Here is a 24,698-nt window from a genome sequence, read left to right as displayed (position 1 = left end):
GTCTGAAAGAAACACTGTCATTCCTCTCTCTCAACCTTTCTGCTACAACAGGCATATTCTGATACCGCGAACAGATGTACATACTCGCTCTTCTTGATGCATCACTGAACTCAATAGATGCCACAGTTCTGCTAGATACCCTATTTATCAGTACAATTCTTGAATTTTGGATATTGCTACCGCTACTACAGAAGTGCATGCAAGTGCACAGCATGGGCAAACATGTATACAAATGTATAAATTAAAATTAAATGCAACTTACAGGCTGTAGAAGTGATTTTTCTGGAATGTGTGCATTACAATCATCAGAAATATGGCCACTATATCTTCTTTTCCTTTTCTCAGAATCCAAACAGCTTGATCCCTTCCAACTAAGAGAAGTACTGTTTGTGTTTCTTTTCCTCTTATCCAGTTCATCACAGTTCTTGTTTTCTGTGTTAAAAAAAGAAAAAGTGATTTAATGGGTTACACTTTGTATTTCTTTGCATGTATCTTTGTATTTCTTGGTATCTATTACATTTTATATAAATCACATGGCAGCAGACAACTTCCATGAGAGATAGTTCTTTTCTAATTGTGTGTAGTTGTCAGAACATATTCCCTAAAATAATATGGGAAACATTATCGTCACAAGAATAGATAAGCATATAACCAAAGTCACTACTCCCAAGTATGAATTAGTGCTCTATATTCCGCGGTCTTTCTTTTAGTTTCTCCTGGATGCAACATTCTCCACCTTCCTGTTTGCATCCGCAAATGTTACTAAACGGTATTGTCGTGGTTTAACCCGGCTGGCAGCTAAACACCACGCAGCCGTTCGCTCACCCTCCCCCCTCCCTCTCTGGGACGGGGGAGAGAAATGGAAAGTGAAGCCCATGAGTTGAGATAAAGACAGTTTAATAAGACAGGAAAATAATAATAATAATAATAATAATAATAATAATAATAATAATAATAATAATAATAATAATAATAATAATAATAACAATAATAATAATAATAATAATAATACAATGATGATAATAGTACTACTAATAATAATATGTACAAACAAGTGATGCACAATGCAATTGCTCACCACCCGCTGACCGATGCCCAGCTTAACCCCGAGCAGTCCGGCCCCCTCCCCCCGGCTAGCCACCCCTATATATTGTTTAGCATGACGTCAGATGGTATGGAATACCCCTTTGGCTAGTTCGGGTCACCTGTCCTGGGTCTGTCCCCTCCCAGCTCTTACTGCACCCCCAGCCTGCCTGTTGGCAGGACAGAGCGAAAGGCTGAGATGTCCTTGGCTTGGTATAAGCACGGCTCTGCAACAATTAAAACATCGGGGTGTTATCAGCACTCTTCTCATCCTAAGCCAAAACACAGCATTCCACCAGCTACTAGGAAGAAAATTAATTCTGTTCTAACTGAAACCAGGACAGGTATTGAGAAGACCGTATGTTCCCCCTATAAAATCAGCTCCTTATTTTCAACAAAAAAAAAAAAAAATAGTCATGCAGTAGAAATTTCAGCGGGGTTCACAAACCATTTCAGTATTCCTAATATATTCCATTCTTGAGAATAAAGAGATTTATTTTTAAAAAATCAGGATTATAATGATGTAGTGAGGCTTCTCTCAGTTTCTTTTTGTTCACAGATCTGATTCATCATGGCTTTATTCTTATTTAAAAACATAACTACCTGATACATTTCACCATACCTGTAAAAGCTTGGTTTTGAGAAAACATATATACTGCAACATATATTAATAATGCAATGATGCAACGACTATTATTTTATTTCTGTGCTCTGCTTGTAACACTAGACTTCAGAAAAAATATATATTCTCAGCAATCTCAAACCATCATATCTGAACGCTAGGTTATTGCTCATTACAAACCTTTCTTTTGTAGCTCTCGTCTTCTACAGGTGACGACATTACTTCTTTCTGGTTCCTTAGAAGCTTTGGTCAATTCAGACAGATCATCATCTGTCATTCTTGAGCAATATTCTGGCCTGTAAAGAACATTAACCAAGAGTTATCTTTAATTTTGGAAGAATACTTAAAAAAAACCTCAACAGAAACAAGAGTTGGTTAGACAAATTTCTGCCTCTCAAAAGCAGGTGGAGCTCAGCAAATGAAACACAAGCTATTTCAGTTCCCATTATGAAAATATGCAGATGCTCTGACATCACTAATGAAATGAATGTTTATAGAAGACGCAAGGAATGAAAATTTGACATGCTTGATACCAGACACTGAAATATTATTTTGCTGTAAAGCATGACTGCCATGAGAACACAGAACAAAAAAAAAAAAAAAGAGAACAACAGTCAACTAATTGTATCCTTGCCTTTGAATGTAGTAGGAATGAGGCAAAGTAGTATATTTGTTACTTAGATTTAGAACTGCTAATAGAGTCCACAGGGTAAGTTCCTGCAACGAGAAAAGACTTGAAAACGAAGTTCCTGCTCAAAAGAGCCTGAAACAGTAATTTTGAAGGGAGTTGGACAGAGAGGGATCTGAATGAGTAAGAAACGGAAAAGATATAGACAGGGTTTACAGTATGGAAAACTAGTAAACCTACACATGTATTTCTGAGCTTGTACCTTCATTCTAAAAATAAGGACATACAAGAAAGTAATCATCTGGGGTTTTTTATTTGTTTTTGATTTTTGTTTTTAATATATTGGAGAATATATAGATAGGATGCAGTGATAGCCTAAACTGTATGACATCCTTACATTTGAGTCTGATGTTGCAAATGTTAACTTCACTATTTTAACTTCACACATTCTCTGCAGGCTACTTAGAGCTGACAGAAGTCTTACGTAACTGTACTCTGGCTTCCAGTGTATGTATTATGAACATATAACTCAATATGGTAACGTGATATTTTCTCACTGCAACATAATTACATCGAATATACAAGACTTCTCTTCTGAAAATTTACCAGGAAACTAACATTCTTGACCTTTGCTTCATTTGCTGTGAGAGTTGGAAGATAAGAAAAACAAACAAACAAAAAAAAAAAACAGAAGATTTAAAAGATAAATGCTCCTCTGCAAAATCTGTTCCTTTCCTCCTTTTGTTACCTCGCTTAGTACAAAATGATTTTGTGTTAATCTTTTTAATATGTGTTTAACTTGGAATTTTGCAGTCCAATTTGCAAAGATCTAACTGTTGATCATATGGGTCCAAACAGCTGAGCTTGGACCTGTAAAGAATGTCGTGAACCAAGGGAAAGAACACTCTTTGCCATCTTTAACTGGACAACCAAAATTGTTAGACACTTTCTGAACAGCTGCCCAATCTTCAGCACCATATCTGTAAACTGGAGTTTGACTGCTCTTCGGGAATGCTGTGAAGGTAAATAAAGATTTCCAGAGTGCTCTGATATTAGTGATGAACACTACATAAACACCACGAAGGAATTACTAACTCTCTTGCCACTCGCCAAGAACCACAGATGTGCCCATATGCACAAGAAGAGTATATGGAGATAAACTTTATCATTCATTCTAGATATTGAACACGACAGAGTCTTCCAAAGAGCAGGCAGCTCTAGGTAAGGAATGGCTAGCCTTACTGCAGAAAACTTGATTTTGGAACCCACAACTCTACTTAAATGCTTGTATTCAGAACATGTAATCTGACTGCTTTGAATGAAAATACTTAAGTGTTTTTTAGATTTTCTTTTACATCAATATCATAATTGAGACATCTTAACAAGAAATAGGGCACTTTTCTAAGAATGGTTCACTTAGTGGACTTCCCTGAACATATTTACTCTATATATATATGAACTGTGCAGGTTTTATTTTTATTTGCAGTCTGCACAGATAGTTGAATTTAAAATGCACCTCTTAACAGGTATATGCATAACCTAAGAGGCTGTGAAAGTATATTCTGAAGTGTTCTCAAGTGCCACGAGAAACAAGCATAAATTTAGACAGCCCTAAGTTTATTACATTTAAGACCCACCTTAAATTCATTATACCGGTAGATCAGTGGTGACTTAAACAAATGCATTTCATGCTGGGTTTCAGTGAAAAAGCAATGCAAAATCCCCTCTGTAACATCAAAAGCAAGAAAGGAAACAGGGAACTCACAAGTGCTAGCTGATAGAGGACAGTTAACTTACGACCCCCCTGTTTTGATCACACACAATTCTTTTACTTCATTTGTGATTTCCATAGCATACCAAAGGAACAACGTTCAGTACAACAGAACCTGCATTCTAGTTACTCTGATGGTACCAGAGAATCTCAACAGGGCCAAGTGCATACATATGCATATCCATAATAAGGGGGAAGCTTCGGCTGCTCAGAAGAGACTCCAAAATCAGAAACCATGCCAAGTGTATCCTTGCACAGACAGGAACTACAGAGAGGTGACCAGGATCAAACCGTGTCTTTGTTGGAACAAACCCTAAATTCTCCATTTCCCACAGGATATGTAGATATGTATTAGAACTTGCACTAATACCCTGGTCACTGGGAGGGTAAAGTGCAAAATCCTCCTCATGTGCTTTCCTGCTAATAATGAGCTTTTTACTTCATGCATTAGAAAACTGCATTTCAGGAAAGCTAATCCTTCAAGCAACGAACACCACCAAATCTAAAGCAAGTTGAGGAAACCACCTACTAAAAAAATATATATATATATTACTCAGACCCTTTTTACCTAAAAAGAGAAAATTAACTACAGAAAAATACAGACATTACTTAACCTAAATTAATATAGATTTAGTTCCATACTTTTATTTAAAAAGTCTGAACTTCCCTCTATTGGTATGTCAGTAATGGATTTCTGTCGCTGTTTCTCCTCTTCACAGGGTTACACGGAGCAGAGTGGTTATCAGCTGTTTCAGTACTGGAGAGTTCAAGCCATTCTTGTGCTTAATATACAACAGCCACCCTTCAACTATGAGCTTGAAAAAACACACAAGATGCTTCCTTGGATGTAGAGCATTACATTAAAAAGTTGGTGTTTTCCTCTCTACGAATGCACTACCTCCCATTGTACAAAACAATACAAAGAAGAAAAAAATATAGATCTTAAAGATTTTGTAGTAAAACAAAACAAAGAAAATCCAATCCAAACTCCCCACCTACAATGTTCTCTAACATGTTCATGTATCAGAATGAAGAGTACATGTATAACTTACTTTTCTCAAGATTTTTTAATATTTCTTTAATCTAGAAACTGTTGATTATTCCTGCCCCCACCAATTCTTCTTCTCTTCCTTCCTCATTCTATTTTCTGCCCACAGATACCTAGCTATTTGTTCCTGTGGATACTTTGCTGTTAAGCAAAGAGAAGGCCATAAAAGGCAAGAAGAAACAGCTTACTGTGAATTCAACTCCCATCCTGGACTGGAAAAAAAAAAAACATTATATAATTATAATATCTACTTTCTGCTAGTTTTGTGTGTCAAGCATTACTGTGGTGTTCAATCAATGTAAACACAGGAAGAAAAGAGGAAAAGCAGATGCTAAGCAATGAGTGTGACACACACACAGCCCTTAAACAGTGGTCATCTGTTGATGAGACTTACATCTCTGATGGATTAATGAGAAAAGAAATGAACAAATCACAAAGAGGAGCTTGGCAAAATCCTGTACGGAAGTTACTTGAAACTATGTTAGAACACATTAATAGCAACAGGAAAACAGGACTCATTCTGGACATAAAACCAACTGAACTATGTTTGAATTACATGTCTGTCTTCAAAGATCAAAACCAGCTATCCACTGGAAATGCAGATTCCTCTTCTGAGAGAAGAGTAGCCTCTTGATGTAATGCACAGCTTGAATCAGAATAAATGTGAAGTTAAAATGGCTCATCAGAGAGGGATGTTAGTTTGCACTCTGGAAATTCAACTTCTGCTTCAAGGCAGGAGTATTATAAAAATTGTTCCTGTGCAAATCTTTTCCATTGTGAAGTTATGTCATTTCAGGAAAACCAGTGAAATCAGCACTGAGTAACATACCTTTCGGACAGAAAAGAACTTTCATGAGGAGAACTTAATATTTGACATGTCTGCACGTTGGTAACTGATGATGAAGCTAGTTGACCTGATTGTAATTTGTCAGCATCAGATAAATCAGCATCAATTATTACGTGGCTGTCTATGTATTTTCTTCCAATTCTCGTCCTCAGGACATTCGTCAAGATAACTTGAGGTTGCCTGCCATATATATAACAGTAAATCATAAATACTGCACCAAAATCCAGAGAAAGAAGCTTCATGTTAAATTCATGCATTTTAGGGGCTTGATAATGCCCAGCATCATCAAACTTCATTACTCTTTTCTCAATCCTCTAGAAACAAAATGCCACTAAAAAACTTAAAATCCAAGGTAAGCAGATAAAGCCAAAAAATAAAGGCAAGAATTTGTAAAGGAAAAGGCTAGGGAAATAATTTCACCTTAACAAAGTACTATTCACACTATGTTGCCTCTAATACATAATCTAAGTATTGTTTAATAACACTAAAGCAGCTCTAAAACAATTCAATCAATATCTGTAGATATTTCTCTGAATTATGGAGCAAACAATCTTGATTTTCCTGTGAACAAGAAGCCTCCAGTAAAACAGAACCCCCTCAAGCAGTTAGTCAACAGGTAAAAAGGAGCACATACACAAAAAGTTAGCATTAGATTTTGTTCCCCCTCCACAACTTTCAGGGGAGATTCTACAATATAGAAATAGCGAGGCTCAGAAAAACATCTGCAACTCTAAGAGACTACCACAAAAATAAGCTAGCCAAAAATATGAAGATGTTCACTGAACCACAGATGTATAAGAGCAGCACAACTTATTTTGCAAAATGCAACTGCAGCCAGCTTGTTGTACAGCCTTTGACTTACTCCCCTCCTCTTTCTCAAACTGGGTTTAAATTCTACCACTTCCAGTCCGAGTTATTTTGGATCATGATATATTGTCATGGCCTTTTTCACATCTATTACAAACAATGTTGTCTTTTGGGTATCTCCTGCATAATTCTCCTGATGCCTGTATTCACCCACAAATCACACTCCAGTACAGACTGCGTGATGTCTGGGGAGCACTCAGATCTCCTCCTGCATTGAGATGCAAATCTATTTTTAATCAGGAGGCTACATTAGGGACAGGCTGTTGCAAAGACTCACGGGTAACATGCAATGATTTATCATTATAAATACAATTTAGAGGAAGAGTGATACAGAAGAATACCATAGTCTGGATGCAACCTCCAATAAAGGAAGTCCCTAAACTGTTTATCGTCAGAAGCTCAGAGAGAAACATCAGTGACCACTGGACTTGATATGTCTCTCTTCTGCTCCTTTGTGCCTGTTCTTGTATTTTCATGTGTAGTCTGTAGAACAGTGAAAATACACTTGGTACCTTGCCTGAGAAAGAGGGAAGTTAAATGCAGATGTGCTCTTCTTTTCCCAAGAATTTAAAATTTGTGTATCTTTTTTTGAGAGTCTCATGGCTGAATGAAATTGGTCTTGTCAGTGGTACAGGATCATCTGATCAGAAATCCCATTACAGCGCACCTGGTACCATCTCTCTCGATAATTACCAACAGGAACCAGGAACAACAGAATTCAACCCAGTCAGATAACAGGAGAATGAGAACAAATTTCACAAACAAGACAGCTGTGATACAACATAGAATAGTTACTCATGAAAAATAACTGCAAGGAAAATTATTTTCTTTAGTGACACAAGGCAAAGACAACGTACCTTTTAGACAGAAAAAGACTTTGAAGGGTAGGATTTAAAATTTGCCATATCTTTAGGCTGGCAACAGATGATGAGGGTGGTTGATTTGAGTGCAGCTTGCCAGCATCAGAAAAAATAGCATCAGTTTTAGGTCGCACCTGTGTGTATTTTCTTCCTATTTTCGTCCTCAGGACATTCGTCAAGATAACTTTGGGTTGCCTGCCATGCATATAATAATAAATTAATAATAGGGTGCTGAGAACTTGTTAAGTCACATGAATTCAACACAGCTTTTCCATGAGTTTCCTGTCCCTGCATCATAACTTGTATATTCATTAGAATTAACTTCACTTTCCTGACAATTTACAAAGCAATTCTCTTTGAAGAGGAGGAATAACAACATGATCTGTTGATCGACCCATCCTTCCAGGGTTTCTTCTTCTGGTAATCAATGACTAAACAGATCCATATGTGATTCTAAAGTTGCAAACTTTCAATACAGGGACATGGAAACGTCAGTGCTTATTTGTTATTGCAAAACGTCAGAAGTAGTATCACCATGGCCTTACAAACTATTCTGAAAGCATATCGGGTATTTTCAGGGAATGAAAACAAGCAGTCACTTTGTGGCATCTTATTTTAGAACCACAAAGACTGGCTTCCACGTTAACATTTAGAATACAATCTCACAGTTGTGAAGCTCCAACTGATTACATCTCTTCAATTTCACTGAAGAAATAACAGTCAAATACGAATTACTAAATTAATGAAGACTCACTACTATGATTCTTTAAACAAGTAGCTAAACTTCTGAGTCTGCTAGGTACATACTGAAGTCTTGACCTAAAGAATTAACTCTGCATCAAGGTCAGTATCTTGAACAGCTTTCTTTAAACTGATAAGCATTATGTACCATAGTTGGTTTGTCAGGATTTATCCTAGATTACTAATTTCATTTTCAAACAGGTGGGAGTTGGACTGGTTTTCCCAGGACAGTTGTAAGAGCACACCAAAGCTCAGGCTAGCATGATGGTTTTTAAAAGATTACCAAGGTAAGAACTCCTTTCTCGCTTGTGTGTCTAACCTAAATCACTCACCCTCTAGTGCAAGAATCCTTCTTTCACAGCTACAGAAAGACTTGTACTGTTCACATAGCTTTTACATGTTTCAGCAACATAGCTGAAGCAAACAGATGCTATTCTTCAAAGGGTTGACAACTGCAGACCTGGTGACATGCTTCATTCAGCTCAAGAGCTCAGTTATTTGCTAGGGGGTACTAAACATACACTTGCATGAAAAGCTTTGGAGAACAAGTATGCTTGAGCCTTTAAGCTTTTTTTTTTTTTTTTTTTTTTTTTAGCATTTGCTATGCTAGTGATAGGTGAACAGGGAAGATATTTCAAAATCCTTCTGTAGTGTTCTTGTGTAAGTTGTTGCATGTTGAGATTTCTTTTCCCTGCTAACGTATTGTATTACCACAACTTCTTACTGAACTTAAAAAGACGGTAAGGTTTCACTGCACAACTGGGAGAACCTGGTTATACACTATGAATGCTTTTCAATTTTAATCAAATCTCTGCATCGCTGAATGCCATGGTTTATGTGCACAATGACCTGCTTTCTCCAAGAGCTCTGCTATGCATTTCCTAGACGAGCGGTCTCCAGACTTTTTTGAGCACGCACCCCATCAGTAGAGACTTTAATCACACAATGTTTATTTAATTATAAGTTATACAAAACACTACTAATACGTAAGTTAATAAACAAATACTGAAAAAAATGATTAATAATGATAAAAACATTTTATTTCTTATTTATTAATGGTACAAAAATTACTTGTTTCCTGCACACCAATGGGTTGTCTTGCAGATCTCCTGGGGGTGTGCACCCCACTCTGGAGTCCAGTGTCCTGCATGACGGACAGTAAACTTAAATGGTTCCAATTCAAAACTAAGTAACTTAAGCTGAAGCATAGACACTGTCCTCCATTCTCTGGGCTTTTCTTACAAGTTTCCAAAGGAAAACTAAATAGAAGAGTACTGGTTTTGGTAGGGAAGGAGTTTATTTTCTTCAGAGCAGCTCTTGAAGTGCTTTGTTTTGGATTTCTGGTGAAAACTGTTGTTGATAACACACCAAAATCATTACAGTAGAGCACCATGAGACAACATAAGTTAATGTATGGAACCTTCCACCCTCCTGACTAGAGTAATGCTAACAGACTATTTGGCAGAACTATTTTTTTTCAGGTTTCATTGTTGTATAAATAACAGGTTTTCTTTTCTTTCTTTCTGACAAAGTTGCCGTAATTAAATTTTACTAAATTTAGCCTGAGTTCACAAGATAATTAGTCCAGTGGGAACATACATGGTCACAGAGTCTTCGGTTTAATTGTATGATCAGGACCTACAAAGCTAACTGAAAAGATTCCAACCCTTAAGGACTTGAACAATATCATAGTGACAAAAGAAAACCTACAGCAGGAGGTAAAGCAGTTAGAAGAATTTCCAGTGCAACTGGACTTCATTACCTATCATTTGTTCTGCTAGATTGGAAGCTTAAATCTGACATCCTTTGCTCTTATTCCTATCAGGTTCGATCCTGACAGGCTCCAGGTCCCTTAGCAATTTGGTTTAGTAATTGTTATTAAGATCTGAAGTGGCAATGTTTGCCACTCCCTTGACTTAAATAGGCTTTATATATTTTAATAAAAATATCTTCACAAAAATCATCTTGCAATTTGAAGTATACACTCATTTAGGCAACTAGCTTTGCACTGGAAACCTGCCTGGTAAGGAAAAAAGCCTCCAACAAATAGCCAAATATGTATCTTTTTCTTCCTTGTTATCTGGACAGGTGACAGCATCAAACTAAGGCATCACTTCCTACATGGAACCAGTTTCTGACTGAAGACATTCATATGAACCATCTATTACAACCTATCTTCAGAGCTGTACAGTGCTTGCAGCTCTCAATGGCTTCCCTTTTTAAAAGGGAATGTGGCACCTGGTGGTATTTCTTGAAAAATCATGCAATTAAGAGTAAGCATCAAAGAAATGCAAGAAAAACACCTACATTTATGCCAAAACCAATCTCTGCTATGAGGACTGGGACACAGATACCTAAATTACCTATTAAATTGTCTGCAAAATGAAGTGAGTAAGTCACACAAAAGGAATTAAAAAAAAAAAAAAAAAAAGAAAAACTGATGCAAAGCAGGAAAAAAGCAAGCAAAGTATGCACCAAAACCAAGTCCTGCTGACAGAAAGCAACCTTGCACAACACTAAGACTGGAGGCATCTTGGTGAAGGAAAACCAAAACAGTGTTTTTGTTTCTACAGCAAATACCCACCTTATTTATGCCCTCTTCTCCACTTCCACACATATACGTAAAGGTAATGAAAACATACTTAAAATTGTAGGAATGGGAAAGAAAAAAAATGCAATGTGAAAAATGCTGTTAGCTGCTCCTCTCGAGTCTTAAATCACTTCACGGGCAGAAGTATTACGCTAACTTAAGAGTACAGGATGGAAATAATTCATATCAGTTGGCAGAAAATGGCTGACCTCTACTGCACACGAGATACAGAGCTCCTAGATCCAGCTCCTTTCTCAATGCTTGTATTTGGGTACAAATCAATGTCACAACCCTTGGCTCCCATTTGTTCAAAACTATATTACAGTGCGATCAAAAGCAGACCTAGAAGCTACCAACTTCTCTTGGAATAAACAATGGCTTCACAACCATCTCCATTGCCAATATTCTTCTATCAGTAAACCCGGATTTTATACAAATAAGTATTTTAACAGTGAGATCCCATGTATCATGGCAGGGTCCCCTGTCAGCTCCTGTAATAGCTGAATACTTATCCTGGGCTCACAGAATAAGGCCACTGATAGACTTGCTATATATCATCTACGTTTTTGCAGTATGTACACAGACTAGGTGGTCCTCAGCCCTTCAAAGCCCAAGTGAATAAAATGATGCCCAATTAATAATGGGAAACTCTCGTTGTCGCATTCATTGACTACATCATGTGGAACAGAAAACCTTTCTGTTGTCCTCATCCTCCTACTCTAAGACCTTGCCCTTCCAGCAATTCATTACAAGTCAATGTTTTAATGGCAAACATTCCAACTAGCCTCACCGTTTTGCTGGAGCAGGAAGTTATTACGACCTGGAAGTGTGCATCAGGGCAAGGGGAAGCACTATGTAACGATTGCCTCAGGGTGGTACTCGATTCAGTTGTGACATATTACAATTAATGTTTAAAATCCCGAGCGGAAAGAATCCCATCTTATTTAAGTACTCCTCCTACCTTCCCCCAAAGAAAACTTAACAGACCAGGACTAGAAGCTTGAATTTCAAAACAACTATTTTGTTGTTGGATTGTGTTTGGTTTTTATTTCCCTCTTAGAGAATACAGGAGTAATACAACTGAGGTATTTGCATGTCCCTTGGCTTTGTTTCCAGTCAGTGATAGTTACCCCTTGGAACAGTGTCATCCCCTTCCCCAACAATAAAAAAAAAAGCTTCATAAGTGGGATTAAAAAAACAAAAACATAAGATGACCAATAAATATCATGCTTAACTTCCTGCAAAAACGCTAATCGGACTATTTGTATTTAACAAACAGTTCTAATCTGTTCTGACACAATCACAAAACATATAAGAGATCGCCATGGTATCAGAGGGACTACGGAACTAACTCACCTTGACACCTTGTCCAGAGATCACAAACAACCCACCTCAGAGTCCCTTTCCACAAGGCCCCGAGTAGGTATTCGAATGTAAGCAGTCACGTTTTATGACCACTTCCAACCCTCATGGTCCTTCCTCTCAGTTGAAGGAACAGAAGCAATGAACTACTACATTTTGTAATCCAGAACTTCAATTAAACCGTGAGCAAATGTGAGTTTGTGCTAACACATCCCTTTAGTCACTTCTGACTAAAAGAAGTGGCAGTAACGATGCTTAGGCAACACTTTAGATGAAATATACCTCCCTAAGGATTTGGTATTAGCTACCATTAATTAAGATCATACTTCAAAAAAAAGTGAGGAGCTAAGAGTTTGCCTTGAAGACTTATTTCCTGGTTTCACAGTAAATGCAAGTGTGACAGAACACCTACTGTCACTATGCATTCTCGTGATCTTTGTTTCTAACAGTCTCTCCTTACAATAAATCATTTATGACCAAATTAAATTCCAGTCAGAAAACAGGGCAGAGAATGGGGCAAAAATCATGCAATTATTTCCATGATTTATGGAACAATAGTTGCTTCATTAAGATAAATAAAATTAACTCTTTCATGAAGTCACTATGCTTCTTGGCTACTGTCACTGAATCTATTTCTCCATTTTCATTTCCATTTGTCTACAATGACTGTAAAGCTTCAGAGTTTTCTTGGATACTTTTCAAGATTGTAAGCAGGTCAACAAACTGTAATTCCTCCAGTCAGTGTTCCATTCTCATTTTGATGTTGCAACCTTGTGTTGAAGCAAAAAAAGGTATGCTTGCTTCATAATTTAGTGTCATTAAGTCACTGAAACATTATATTCTCTGAAGATGGGCTACCAGCTTGAAAACCATCTCCACATGACCCAATTAACTAGAAACCAACAATACCTGTATTCAAGGAAGATTACAAATTTCAGAAAATACAAACAGAAAAACTAATTTTGAAATGGCTTCTTACCCAATTGATTCTTCATCATTAGAGCTGCATCTGTCACAGTCCCTTTGCCTTTTTCCTTTTGCATAAGTCCCTCTGTTGCTGGCACTTAATCTCCACTGAAATAAAACAAATAAAGTTGGAAAGTTCCAACAGACCCAAGTGTCATAACGGACATTACACCTGAAAAATGAACACCGCCAGACATCGAAACAAGTCAACTGATCAGATAGAGCAGAGATGCAAGGAACATATACAGCAATTTTGTAACATATGAGTTTATTTACTATAAAGAATGTGTGTATTGCCTGATCTTGCTGGGAACTTGCTCTTTTTTCCTCCAGAATTAATACAGGACAATTCAATTACTCCCCTATCTAAAGGGAGCACTATCCCAAAAAGATACTTAAATATTAAGCTTTTTTCACATAGTTGCAGTTTAGTGAAATAACCTCTACTTTAACTCTGTGAATTTAACCAAGTGACATTCCACTCACAGATGCATAATTCTAATTAGGAATTAGCTGAAGGTTTGATATTTGCATAGTGTGACAGAAGCAAGACCTGCCCTTCCCCAGGTCATCTTGCCTTACCAGAATGCATTTATAATTCCAAATTAAATCAATGAAGCCCACAAACATGCTGTTATTTCTGGAATTCCAGAAACCTCTCTACTCTATCCTCACATTTTTCATATAAAAGATAAACCAAACTGAGGTTTGAAAATGATGCCAGTCAGGCTTAAGGCAGACCAAGTTATCATCATTTCTGTTTGAGTGTGGTGTGAAAGGATGCCTGAAAGGTTCGTGCCTACACATATTTTGCATGCTTTAGAGATTCAAAGATGTGTACAAAATCATATTTTTTCCTTACCAAACTGACTGTAATGAAAAAAACAAACAAACAAACAAAAAATCAGTTTTACAACAGCTGGAAGCAAGAAGGTGCTTTCCCCTCCTTCTGCCTCCAAACACCATGTAGCTCAACAATCAGTGCTCTGAGGAGAGCATGTGACAAACCTATATGCTCAAAATCAATGAAAGCTACACAACATTTTTTCTAATGATGTTGAGCCAACACTCAATGCTAAATACAGCTTGGATAGATGTTTGGTCCTGTGTATAGAGTAAAGATTTAATTACAATAACTCCTGAGTTCTCTCTTTTTACAAGAGAATATAAAAAAGACTCATTTATAGCATATGAAGACCCCTACTGCATGGAAAAATATGAAATACGTAGATGGTAAGGAAAACAAGAAATTGAAGACGAGACAGTATAGAGGAAATAGGAAATGATTTTTCAATTCACCCAGTCCAGTCACCATTTTTGTATAGGCAGAGAGAAAGACAGGAAAAAATCTGTACTGGTGCTACGTGGCTCTGCCTAAGAGGCTGCTGCTGCTTTTAACTCCAGGGTATGACTTCCTAGTTCAAAGCCCTACTACAACTGCATGCTCTGTTTGCTTTATCAGTACAGAACATAACAGGGCCTACCATGAGAACTGGGTCACATTACCAGCACTCCTGTAAGTTACAAGAATTCCTAACTTTCCTTACCAGGTTTTGCCAACTTCTCTGTAGAGGAGCTGTTTTGTCTAGCCACATGGTTCTGAAAGCAATAAAACTGGCAACAAACTCTCAATGTCCTCAGCTGAAGGAGTCAGGAGCAGCAAAACACATTTCTTAAGTATGGCATTTAAAAAAAACTTAGTGAATTTCCAACAGATTTTGTACTTGTTTGCTTCTATGCCTGACCCAGATAATCAAGACAATCATTTATGATAATGCCACTTACAGTCTTAATATGGAAATTAGTTACTTCTGCATTAAGACTTAAAATTCTATGAAAACTCATGTTGTATTTCAACTATTCTCTTAGAGTTTCAGCTCTTAGAGACAAATAATAACCAACTGAAAACCGAATGTGAAAGCAACTTCCATAGCATAATAAAAACAGCTTGGGTAAGTAACCTAAGTCAGAAAACAATGGAACAACAAAAACACGTACGTGCCTTTAAATTCATGGTGTAAGAGAGAACTTCAGCACTTGAGATTGGCTTTAACAAAATGGAAACCTTCTGTCAACTCCATCTGAGGACCAACTCTGCTTTTTTATGATTTAGGCTAGTAACACAGCACAGGCTTCCATTTCTGTAGCTGTACGCTTGCAGATACATTCCAGACCTACCTATACACTTCACTTTCCTAGTTAATCTAGGTCAGTTACTGGTCACATAGGTATAAGGAAGTACAAAAAAAAATATCCAACCTCCGAACCAGAATAAAATACCCATGCAACTTTCCTACATACTTTATGCTCTGAAGAACTTCTGTTTACCTCTTTTAAAGGGTAGTCCCAATGGTGGGAGCCTGGGAGCCTTGTCAAAGGGGACTGAACTTGGACATCCTCTGACTTGGTGTTTGGTTTCTTCTTTGGGATACGAAACTGAAAATAGAGGATGTTACACACATGATAAAACTTAATTATCTGCTGGTGCTATGAGCTGACTTACTGCCAGGTACAAAGTTCTTGTAACCATGAGACAAAAAGTTGCAAGTAAAGCACTGACCTTTGACTTGAATAATACATTCTCATTGATGCTTCATCATAAATCAAGTCATACCACATGAGGAGCTAGTTTTAACAGATGAAATGTCTTAAAAAAAAAAAAACACAGGAAGACTCCTCATATTTCATTAACTTTACAATGACCTCAACTACATGCCCAAGAGGTGAAAACAAATCTACTGGCACTGAGTTTTCTCACTGCCTTCTAGTTTACTTACACTATAGATTAACCCTCACGTATCAGTTTAAAGAACAATAAAGAAAAAACAAAATAGCTGAACCATATGAGGTTTGCTCACTCAAAAAAAAGAGCATTTATATCTTGTAATAGTATCAGTGCTTTAGTATGATCATTTAGCATTGGTACTCAAAATACTATCAGCTGTTGTCATTCCCAACCTCTGCAAAAATGAAACTGATATTTCAAATTTAAGTACTGAAGAGGAAGCATTTATTAATTCTTAGTTTACCAGTTCAAAAAAAAAAAAAAAAAGTACGTAGGAAATAATTTATTGGCATTCAAAACAAAAATAATCAAGCTGAATTGCTTCAAGTTCATCAAGACAAGAAAAGGGTTACATTTTCTATCAAGTCGATTAAACCCATTAAATAATCTCAGCTAAACACAAGAACGGAAGCCTTGACATTTCTCCAGGTATCCTGAGATGTAAAGCCTTACCACTGCAAATATGACCACATTCATGTGCATCAGCAATGGAACGTAGTGCTGATACCTTTCACAGGATCAGTATGTCAGCCAAGAAAAGGTTGAAGCTACTCTATATGATGGCTACTGCAAAATGCATTTATGAATTGAGTTTGATGGATGCCAGATGTCCTATCTTGCAACATGAAAGTACAAGTAAGGACTTTAGAAGAATAAGGCTAAACTTAATTAACAGAATCTGCATTCATCAGCTCCATATACATATCATAACTTTCAGATCATAACTGAAGTACATGGTATCACCAATGAGATAATCCTTCAATTCTATAATTTGAACTGAAAGTGCTCTTTTTTTTTCCCCTCTGTAACTTCTTTGAAACAAAAACATATATATTTTTAGTGAACTTTCAGGCCCGAATTTCTATACTGTATTTCTATACTGTACCTCAACCTGCTTCTTATAGTCAAATACAATACCAGATTCCTCAAATTATAAAGGATGTAAGTGTAATAATACACAGGCATCAACTTTAAATAAATGTATCTCCCCTACCCTTCAATGAATTTTTAAGGATGGAAAAGATAATTTTTCATAATCAAGAATCTCTACAGTTAGGGGGGTTGTTTATTTGAAGAAATGGTTTACAAACTTCTCCTCTTCCAACCTGTGTATCAGCAGCAAATTCCTTGCTTCCAAATGCCACAGAAACCACTAGTCAGGCAACAGGTTATAAGCTTTGTGACAGCATGTAATTGAAAAAAAATTTAATATACATTTCATGTTACTGAGGTTCGGATGACCACTGTAATAATACAACATTAAGAACAGGTTAAGTCAGACTCAGAAAACAGAAAAAAAAAAACAGATGGACAGACAGAAAGGGATAAAGAGCACAAGATACGTTCATCAGCAACATTTCCACCTCACTCTATGTTATTTTGTAAATGTTTGCACTTGTTAAGATCTTGGTTAGTCATGGCCACAAATAACTTCTGGAACAAGCACAAAGTGAACAGGTACCCAACACAGGTCTGAATTTACGGCATTTGCAATGTATGCAAGTTGCATCAGCTTTCCTCTACGAGAAAGGGGCTGAATCAACGTATACATGCGCATACACATTTAGCAGATTGCTCATCCCAACCAGCAGTACTTTTCAGGATGTTCAGAGCAGTAGGAGCAAGGGTCAGGAATCATGTGTAAACAAGGCACTGGAAAGGGCTTCATTTCCAAGCCACCAGGCAGACCTTACCCGATCAAACCAGCTGCTGTGCCCTACAATTTGTTTTCACGAGTGCTGCCATTACGAGAAACTACTATTAACATAGATATTTTAGAAAACACTAGCATACAGTGTCTCTGAACACATCTCTGCAGAAAACCAGTTACGTGGCTCTTCCTCTTACTTAATATTTTAGATGTTGCTTGGGACTTAACGCTGTCCTGAAGAGCGTGTTTATGTTAAATCGGAGGTTAACCCTTTTGTGTATTAGTATGTTCAGCAGCAGACATTGGTACTGAAGGCCACTACATAAACCGGTTCTCAGGAAAGAGATTCCAGAGAAGTGAAAGCAGGACCACTAGCGAATGAGTCTGGTTACACAAACACATCAGGACACACTAGGATAGCCATAGGCTGAAAGCCTATGTTGCATGTTGTAAATTGTACAACAACTTACATTGACTTGACTTGAAGATGACGTTCTTCCATCCATGATTTTCTTCTAAAAAAAAATAAAATAAAATAAGTTTAGCAAACTGTATTTTATCTATTCAGAGGGAATTACGATCACAGTAGTAGGTACTAAGTAAAAACGAGAAATTCCTTTTTAAGGAAGCCTCTTTAAGGAAGAAATTGACAGGCACTATACAAGAGAGGCATGTGCCTGAGAAGCGCTCTGGATTGTAAGTGCAAAAAGACGAGTTAGCCAAGTTTTCTCTAGAATTTGTCTTTAGTGAATACATTTACTGCTTAAATTCACTTATTAGTTACCCCCTTGCCAGAGAATAATTCAAGCTTTGATTACGAAGTGAAAAGGCATCACAGAAAGACATCTGTAATGCTACAACGGCTCTGATAACAATAATAACAAAACTCAAGCGTTTCTGTTAACAGATCAAAGCCTTCCTCAGGGGAAGAACACCGCTTCACAACTTCCAGCTCTCCAAAGGGTTTATTCTCCTGTCAATACTCTACGTGCCTCAAAGAGGCATCTAAGACCTTCAAACCTCGCCCCCAACCTACAGACCCCCAAAAAGCCGGTAACACCCCTTAAGCCAGGCTGGGGGTGTTTCCCCAGCGGCTTCTCCCAGCCGGCGCCCTGCTGTCAGGCCGGGCGAGCAGGCCGAGCGGTGCCGGCCAGGCGGGGACCCGCTGACAGCCCGGGGGGCACGCGGAGCCCCCAGCCCCCAGCCGTGCCCCCATTCCCCGTTCCCCCCCACAAGCGCGACGGGCTGACACGAGGGGTCGACGGCATTTACTGCGCTCTCCCCTCAGCCTCGCAACCCCTGGCGATTTCGCTTTTGTGGCACAGACAGCCCGCCTCCCCTCCCCTCCCCGTTGATCCTCCCTCCCCCGGCGGCGGTTCAGGGGCTCGGGCGGCCGCAGCTCCCGCCCCAAGACCCCATCGGGCAGCCCCCTCAGCACCCACCACTCTCCTTGCTGCTCACCCAGGCCCCGGCGCCGCCTTGCGCAGCTCCCCCGGCTGCTTCCGGGCATGGCCCCGCCCGACCCGGGAGAACCGCCCCGCAACGGCCGCCCCTTCGCCTCACCGCCCCCTTTCCCCTCATCCCCCCCTTTCCCCTCACAGGCGGCCCCTCAGGGCGGCCCCTTCCCGCCACTTCTCCCTCGCAGCGCTGCCGGCGGCCCCTCTGGGTTTTAACTTTCTGGCTCATAGCCAAGTGTTAAAGGGAAAAATGAAAATAAAAATAAAAACCAACAGTATATAAATGACGTAGAGCAAGTGACAGCTGCGCGGTTGCACAAACCGGCCTCCGTCCGCCGAACCGATCAGTTGTAATAAAATCAGTAGTTCTGGAAATCCGTTACAACAGTTGCAGCACGCGCTGACAAGCATTGAAGAGAGGGAGGCAACGCTAACATTTGTGAAAGTACTATAAAAGATTCCAATATATATATTTCTTAAGTAACATCCAACAAAAAAAAAAAAAAGTTTAAATTGTATTTTGTTTTACTAATTGCACTTACATCTCCATTTTAGTCAGAATCCTGGAGATGGATTGTTCCCGTACTGCCCTTCAATCCGCGCGCCTCCCGTCACACAGACCGCAACCGCTCTCCTACCTCAGTGCTGAAGCCAAAGAAATCCTGCAACTGAACACCACCAACATCAGCATCCAGCAACATAACACCCTCAGCTGATGTCTTTGGAAATCCCTTTACAATAAAAACTTTTTTTTTTTTTTTTGTTAGCATACCTTCAGAATTGTAACTTTGACATGTAATTTTTTAAAATAATAGCAGCTATTTCCTCTTGTTATTAATTATTTATATCAAGTAATGGGAAGCTGTGGGGAAAAAAAAATAGTTTTGATGCTTGTTTACTTTCACATCAAGGAGACTTAGCTTTAATTTATGCTCAGGTGTAAAACATGAGATGGTAACTGGTAACCTGGAAACATCTGAAATACTTAACACTTCAGATGGCCTCAATAGTCGACAACTGATGTATTTCATAGGCACACTCCAGAATAACGTATAAAAAGAAAGGAAATGTGAATTCACATGGGCTTCCTTTCATATTATGGAGAAATTATTTACACCCCCCAGAGTCAAAAAGATCTGTATCTATGATGACAGATTTTACAGGAGAACTCTTGGTATGTACTGCTGAGCTTTGCTACAAGAATTTTTTTAAATAACAAATTTCATACTGCTTCTATGATTTGTACTCTAGTAGCATTTATAATATGCTAAATGCTGCACAAATATTAACCAAGCTTAATGGTGAAGCATCTTACAGTCTGAGTAGCAAGATAGTGTTTCTTTTTCTTACGCAACAATATTGTTTAAAATCAAAACTTATGATGGCTGTCAGAATACACATCCTTGAATACTATGTTTATATATAAACAATGAAACAAGCAGAAGTCAAAACTGATTTAGAAAATAGATTTAGTAAAAAGAAACTCATTTTGCAACTACAACTAAAACAATTACTGTTGTGGCTTAACTCTGTGATATTGCGAGAATAAAACATTAATCTAGAGAAAACAGTAAGGTTCTAAGGTGCTGTTCATCAAATGAATGCTCTTAAGCAATAACCTAGTTATTGATATTACTAATTGCTTCATATCACTTCAGTTCACACCTTGAATGTAATCTGAGGAAGGCAAGTCATACCTACGCTTGATGTAAAAGTGTATTTTTGTGTACTTCTTGAAATCTTCTGAAAGCTTTTACAATACTCTGTAAAACAGATTTAAGTAGGTGTCCAGTGTTACATACACAGGGCTTAATTTGGCATCATATGTTGTTGTTTTGCTTTGGAATTGGAAAAGCATTGCTGTCAAGAGTGGCTTGAAGAGTGTAGTAACTTGGTATTTGTAGTATGCTGGAAAAATATGCCCTATAGCCTCCTACAGAGGAGGAGAGAAACACAGCCTGTGAGGAAACTGCATTTACCAATTCTTATTTGTTTTAGGATGTTTTCTTTGTGATTATCTCTTCCCCACAGACATCTTTCCTTAAGCCATGTGCATTTTTCTTACACTTAATTTTTAGGGAAAACAACACGAATACGTCCTTACTAAATATATTTTTATGTATGATATGTCATACACATAAATAATATGTATAATCACATTTATATGGTATAGTTTATATATTATTGAATCTGCTTTTTATCCTTTTCTAAGTGTATTTTTAATAATATATATATATAACAAAGGGGAGGGTAGCATTTTCTAGCTTATTCTCTATTAATTAAAGACTGAAATGCCCCTAAAGGGATGGCTTAACTCCTCAAACCCTTACGGAAATGACTTAAAGGGAGAATGTATACATGCTGTTTTGTGAAGAAGTGCACTTTTTTTTTTCTTAAATTTGGAAGCGTAAGAGCTAATTTTTAATGTGCTAAGCAGCTTACTGAAGGGAACTTACATTCTGTAAAGGAGTTGAGCTCCAACACAAGCCATTTAAACAAAAGTTTTCAGATCACTTTCTGTCCTAGTAATCACCAATACCAAATGTTGTAGTCTTAACATAATCCATATGATTTATTGCATTCTCAGTGATCCTGGTAGTTCAAGAAAAACTGAAAGATATATTGTCTTGTACCGATGTATTTGCCAAATATAACTTCTTACAAACCATTTGGCAAAATCCAATCAGTGTGTTAAATGCTAGACACAGCTTAAAAATGCTTGTATTTGTGGGAATTGAATGCTAGCAAATCTCTATTAAACAAAAAAAGAAAAATCTATAGAAGGAGTCTAAGCACACCAAAGGTAACCTCATGTTTGCAATTTTACATGCACAACAACAGTCAGTAGTAGATTGAACAGATTTGAAGAGTTATTGGGAAAATAGAAAGCTATGATAGACTAGAATGTTCTCTTGTATGCAAACTTCTTCCTGGTATAATTCTTATCTGTTGATCAGTCACATGAACTGAAAAATTACTTTAGTTGAAACCAGAGGCCATAGTATAACCTCATGAAAAACTGCTGTATGGATTTGTATGTCTTCTCCTTGATCCTGGGTCACAGTGGCTGTTTCATTCTGTCATTGATTCCACAATTTCCATGTGGCAAATGCTTACGAAGATAACTAATAACCAGAGAGATTAACATCAGTGTACTGCTGTTGAAATTTAGCAACTGCAATTTGTAAGAGTCTTTACAAGCAGCTGGTTTACTACAGACCACCAAAAGCAATGAATGCTTGGTATGTAACTGTTTTTAAATGTGAATTACAACAGGTCATCTTTATGTAACTGTTGTATGGAGACCTATCCTCCTTACGTTGACATAGTTTTCTTAATTTGCAGTGGTTAAAAACAGAGCATGAACTAAGCTTGTGGAAACTAGTAGAGGGTTCAGAGTACCAAGAGCAACTGAAGTATGACTTCAATACAAAAGGGGAACTGAGGCATCTGGACACAAATGAGTCCTTTGTTTTCAATTATTACAAGAATTCACATGAGAAGAATCATGAACGCTATCAAGTCTTGGGACATCTGATTACTCAATATGTTTATGAGCTCCTAGAAAGAGTCTGCACACTGCAGAAAGTTTATATTCCTACCAATGCTACAGAGGATGAACCGAGAAGCTTCTTTTTTATGAGTGAGAAAGCACTAACAAGTTCCTCTAGCATAATTGTGCTTCTTCAGGACCGTGGAGTTTTCCATGCTGGGCAGTGGGGGCAAAAGGCCATCATCAGGGAGGGTCTGAACCACGGAACTCAGATACAATTCATCAAAATGGCCCTCCAGAGCCACGGGGGGGTGATCGTACTGAATCCCAATGACAACCTTGTTGACCTGAAGATGGAAAGGGAGAGGCAAAGTTTTTCTGCCGGAGAAGAATCACTGACTTCTACCCAGTCCTGCCACTGGATCCCCAAGCGGTGCAGCAGCAGCCCTGAGGAGCACACCATGTATGTCTGGGATCACTTCATTTCAAAGAGTGCAGCCAAGCACGTGGCCTTCATTGCCCACGGCTACGGTGGCTTGGTGTTCGTTGACCTGCTTGTGCAGAGAAAATGGGAAGTCATGAATAAAGTCTACTCTGTGGCATTCATTGACTCCTTGCACAACATACAGCATCAGACTGGAAGCGATCCCCAAATACAAGAATGGATACTGAAACACTGCCGTGAATGGGTATCAAACAGTAAGCCTCTGGATAAAGCTGTGGGGTCCCTCCTGAAAGTGAATTGTACTACTGTCTCTGCTGGAACTGAGAAGTATGGCTTAGCACCTTCCTACTGCCTGCATTCTGTCTTTAAGTACCTGAAGAGCACGCTGAAAGCTAAGACCACAACAGCCTTCACACGTTCACCTATTGCAACCAGAGGCAGCACGAGTAAGAAGAGAGACAATAAATAAAGGTGTCCTGGTTTGGCTTTGATAGTAGTTTCTTCCTTTCATAACCACCCCTGCACCTATGGCTCTTGGCAGGGGAGAGCCTTGGAGTTGTACATTTGAAGCTAGTTTGTTTTTTGAGAAACATGCAAGTTAACAATTATGGGGAAAAAAAAGAGTGCTGTGTTGAAAGTTCCAGGTCACGTTCCTTTAGCTATCTGTGAAACTGCAAGTTGCACGAAATAAAGATGTTAAGATATCAACTCTTATCTGTATCTTCTTTTAAATAAACTTCCTGCAGTTTTAGCTCTATAATTAGATGAAACTATCAGCAAAACTGATTTGTTAAGTACATAGCTTTCAGTAAAAGTACAGTTCTGGAGTATACAAGGCATGCAAAGGAACTAGCACTCTGAATTATCCTATTGCCTACAGCAAGATTACTTCTTAGTGCATGTCATACAGTGTTTAAAAATCTTTTCAGAGCTGTAAGATCCACCTTCCTCCTTGAAATGTTCACTTGTTAAATCTTGTGGGAACTGAAAATGGTCCATGTCTACAAAAGAACTCTGAAGGGTGATAAAAGCTTTTCCTACAGCATCAGTTCCCATCTCAGTCAAAAAAAAAATACTGAACAGTAACATTGGTTACAGAGAAGAGTCAAATTCCCTTTCATATTTATACCTATTTGCAATTTTAGTCATGCTTACTAACATAGAAAGAAGTTTCCACCCCATTATTCAAGAACAGATGGAAATGTGAACAGTCAGGTAAACACTTCCAATAGCAACCACAGCTTTTTAAATTAAGCTAGATGGGCTGATGTTACATTTGAATGAAAGTTGAAGTAAATAAGCTATTATTAGAATACACTGTTCAGTTCCTTCAAGAAAATGGCACTGGAGATGCTGTCATAGTGCATGCATGCAACAAGTCTGTTCTATAGCTGCCAGTCAGTGTGCAACTCAAAGAATAGCCACTTACAAGCATTCTACATGTTGAACACAGCTTTATTTACAAGAGAAGTATTAGGTGAC

The 24,698-nt window shown here is 38.1% G+C and overlaps 2 protein-coding genes across 10 annotated transcripts in view; one reads left to right on the top strand and one right to left on the bottom strand.

The window, feature by feature from the left end:
- The window catches only part of SENP7 (SUMO specific peptidase 7), a 39,599-nt gene extending 20,291 nt beyond the window's left edge, over window positions 1-19,308 (bottom strand). Inside the window, exons 1-8 of one of the 9 annotated variants that reach the window (XM_082751806.1) lie at window positions 19,283-19,297; window positions 18,292-18,336; window positions 15,714-15,821; window positions 13,399-13,493; window positions 7,724-7,921; window positions 5,982-6,179; window positions 1,886-2,001; window positions 263-432 (exon numbers count right to left, since the gene is read on the bottom strand). In XM_082751806.1, the coding sequence (XP_082607932.1) occupies window positions 263-432; window positions 1,886-2,001; window positions 5,982-6,179; window positions 7,724-7,921; window positions 13,399-13,493; window positions 15,714-15,821; window positions 18,292-18,327 (921 nt within the window). In that variant the 5' untranslated portion in view covers window positions 18,328-18,336; window positions 19,283-19,297. Of the gene's footprint in view, window positions 1-262; window positions 433-1,885; window positions 2,002-5,981; window positions 6,180-7,723; window positions 7,922-13,398; window positions 13,494-15,713; window positions 15,822-18,291; window positions 18,337-19,263 lie in introns of those variants that run through there. The other 8 variants (XM_082751805.1, XM_082751808.1, XM_082751807.1 and 5 more) reach the window with 8 other exon arrangements.
- Window positions 19,309-20,229: 921 nt separating this feature from the next.
- On the top strand, window positions 20,230-24,651 carry LOC309891949 (putative protein ARB2BP; the record flags this gene model as incomplete). The annotated part of the gene is made up of 2 exons (XM_082784924.1): window positions 20,230-20,328; window positions 22,624-24,651. 2 exons carry the CDS (start codon window positions 20,230-20,232, stop codon window positions 23,683-23,685), a joined length of 1,161 nt encoding a protein of 386 aa, XP_082641050.1. The 3' UTR covers window positions 23,686-24,651.
- Window positions 24,652-24,698: the final 47 nt, after the last annotated feature.

Source organism: Aythya marila, assembly GCF_965140915.1.
Source record: "Aythya marila genome assembly, chromosome: 1".
Lineage (NCBI taxonomy): Eukaryota > Metazoa > Chordata > Aves > Anseriformes > Anatidae > Aythya > Aythya marila.
The sequence above is the reverse complement of the archived record's forward strand: the minus strand, read 5'-3'. Positions and strand labels throughout refer to the sequence as shown.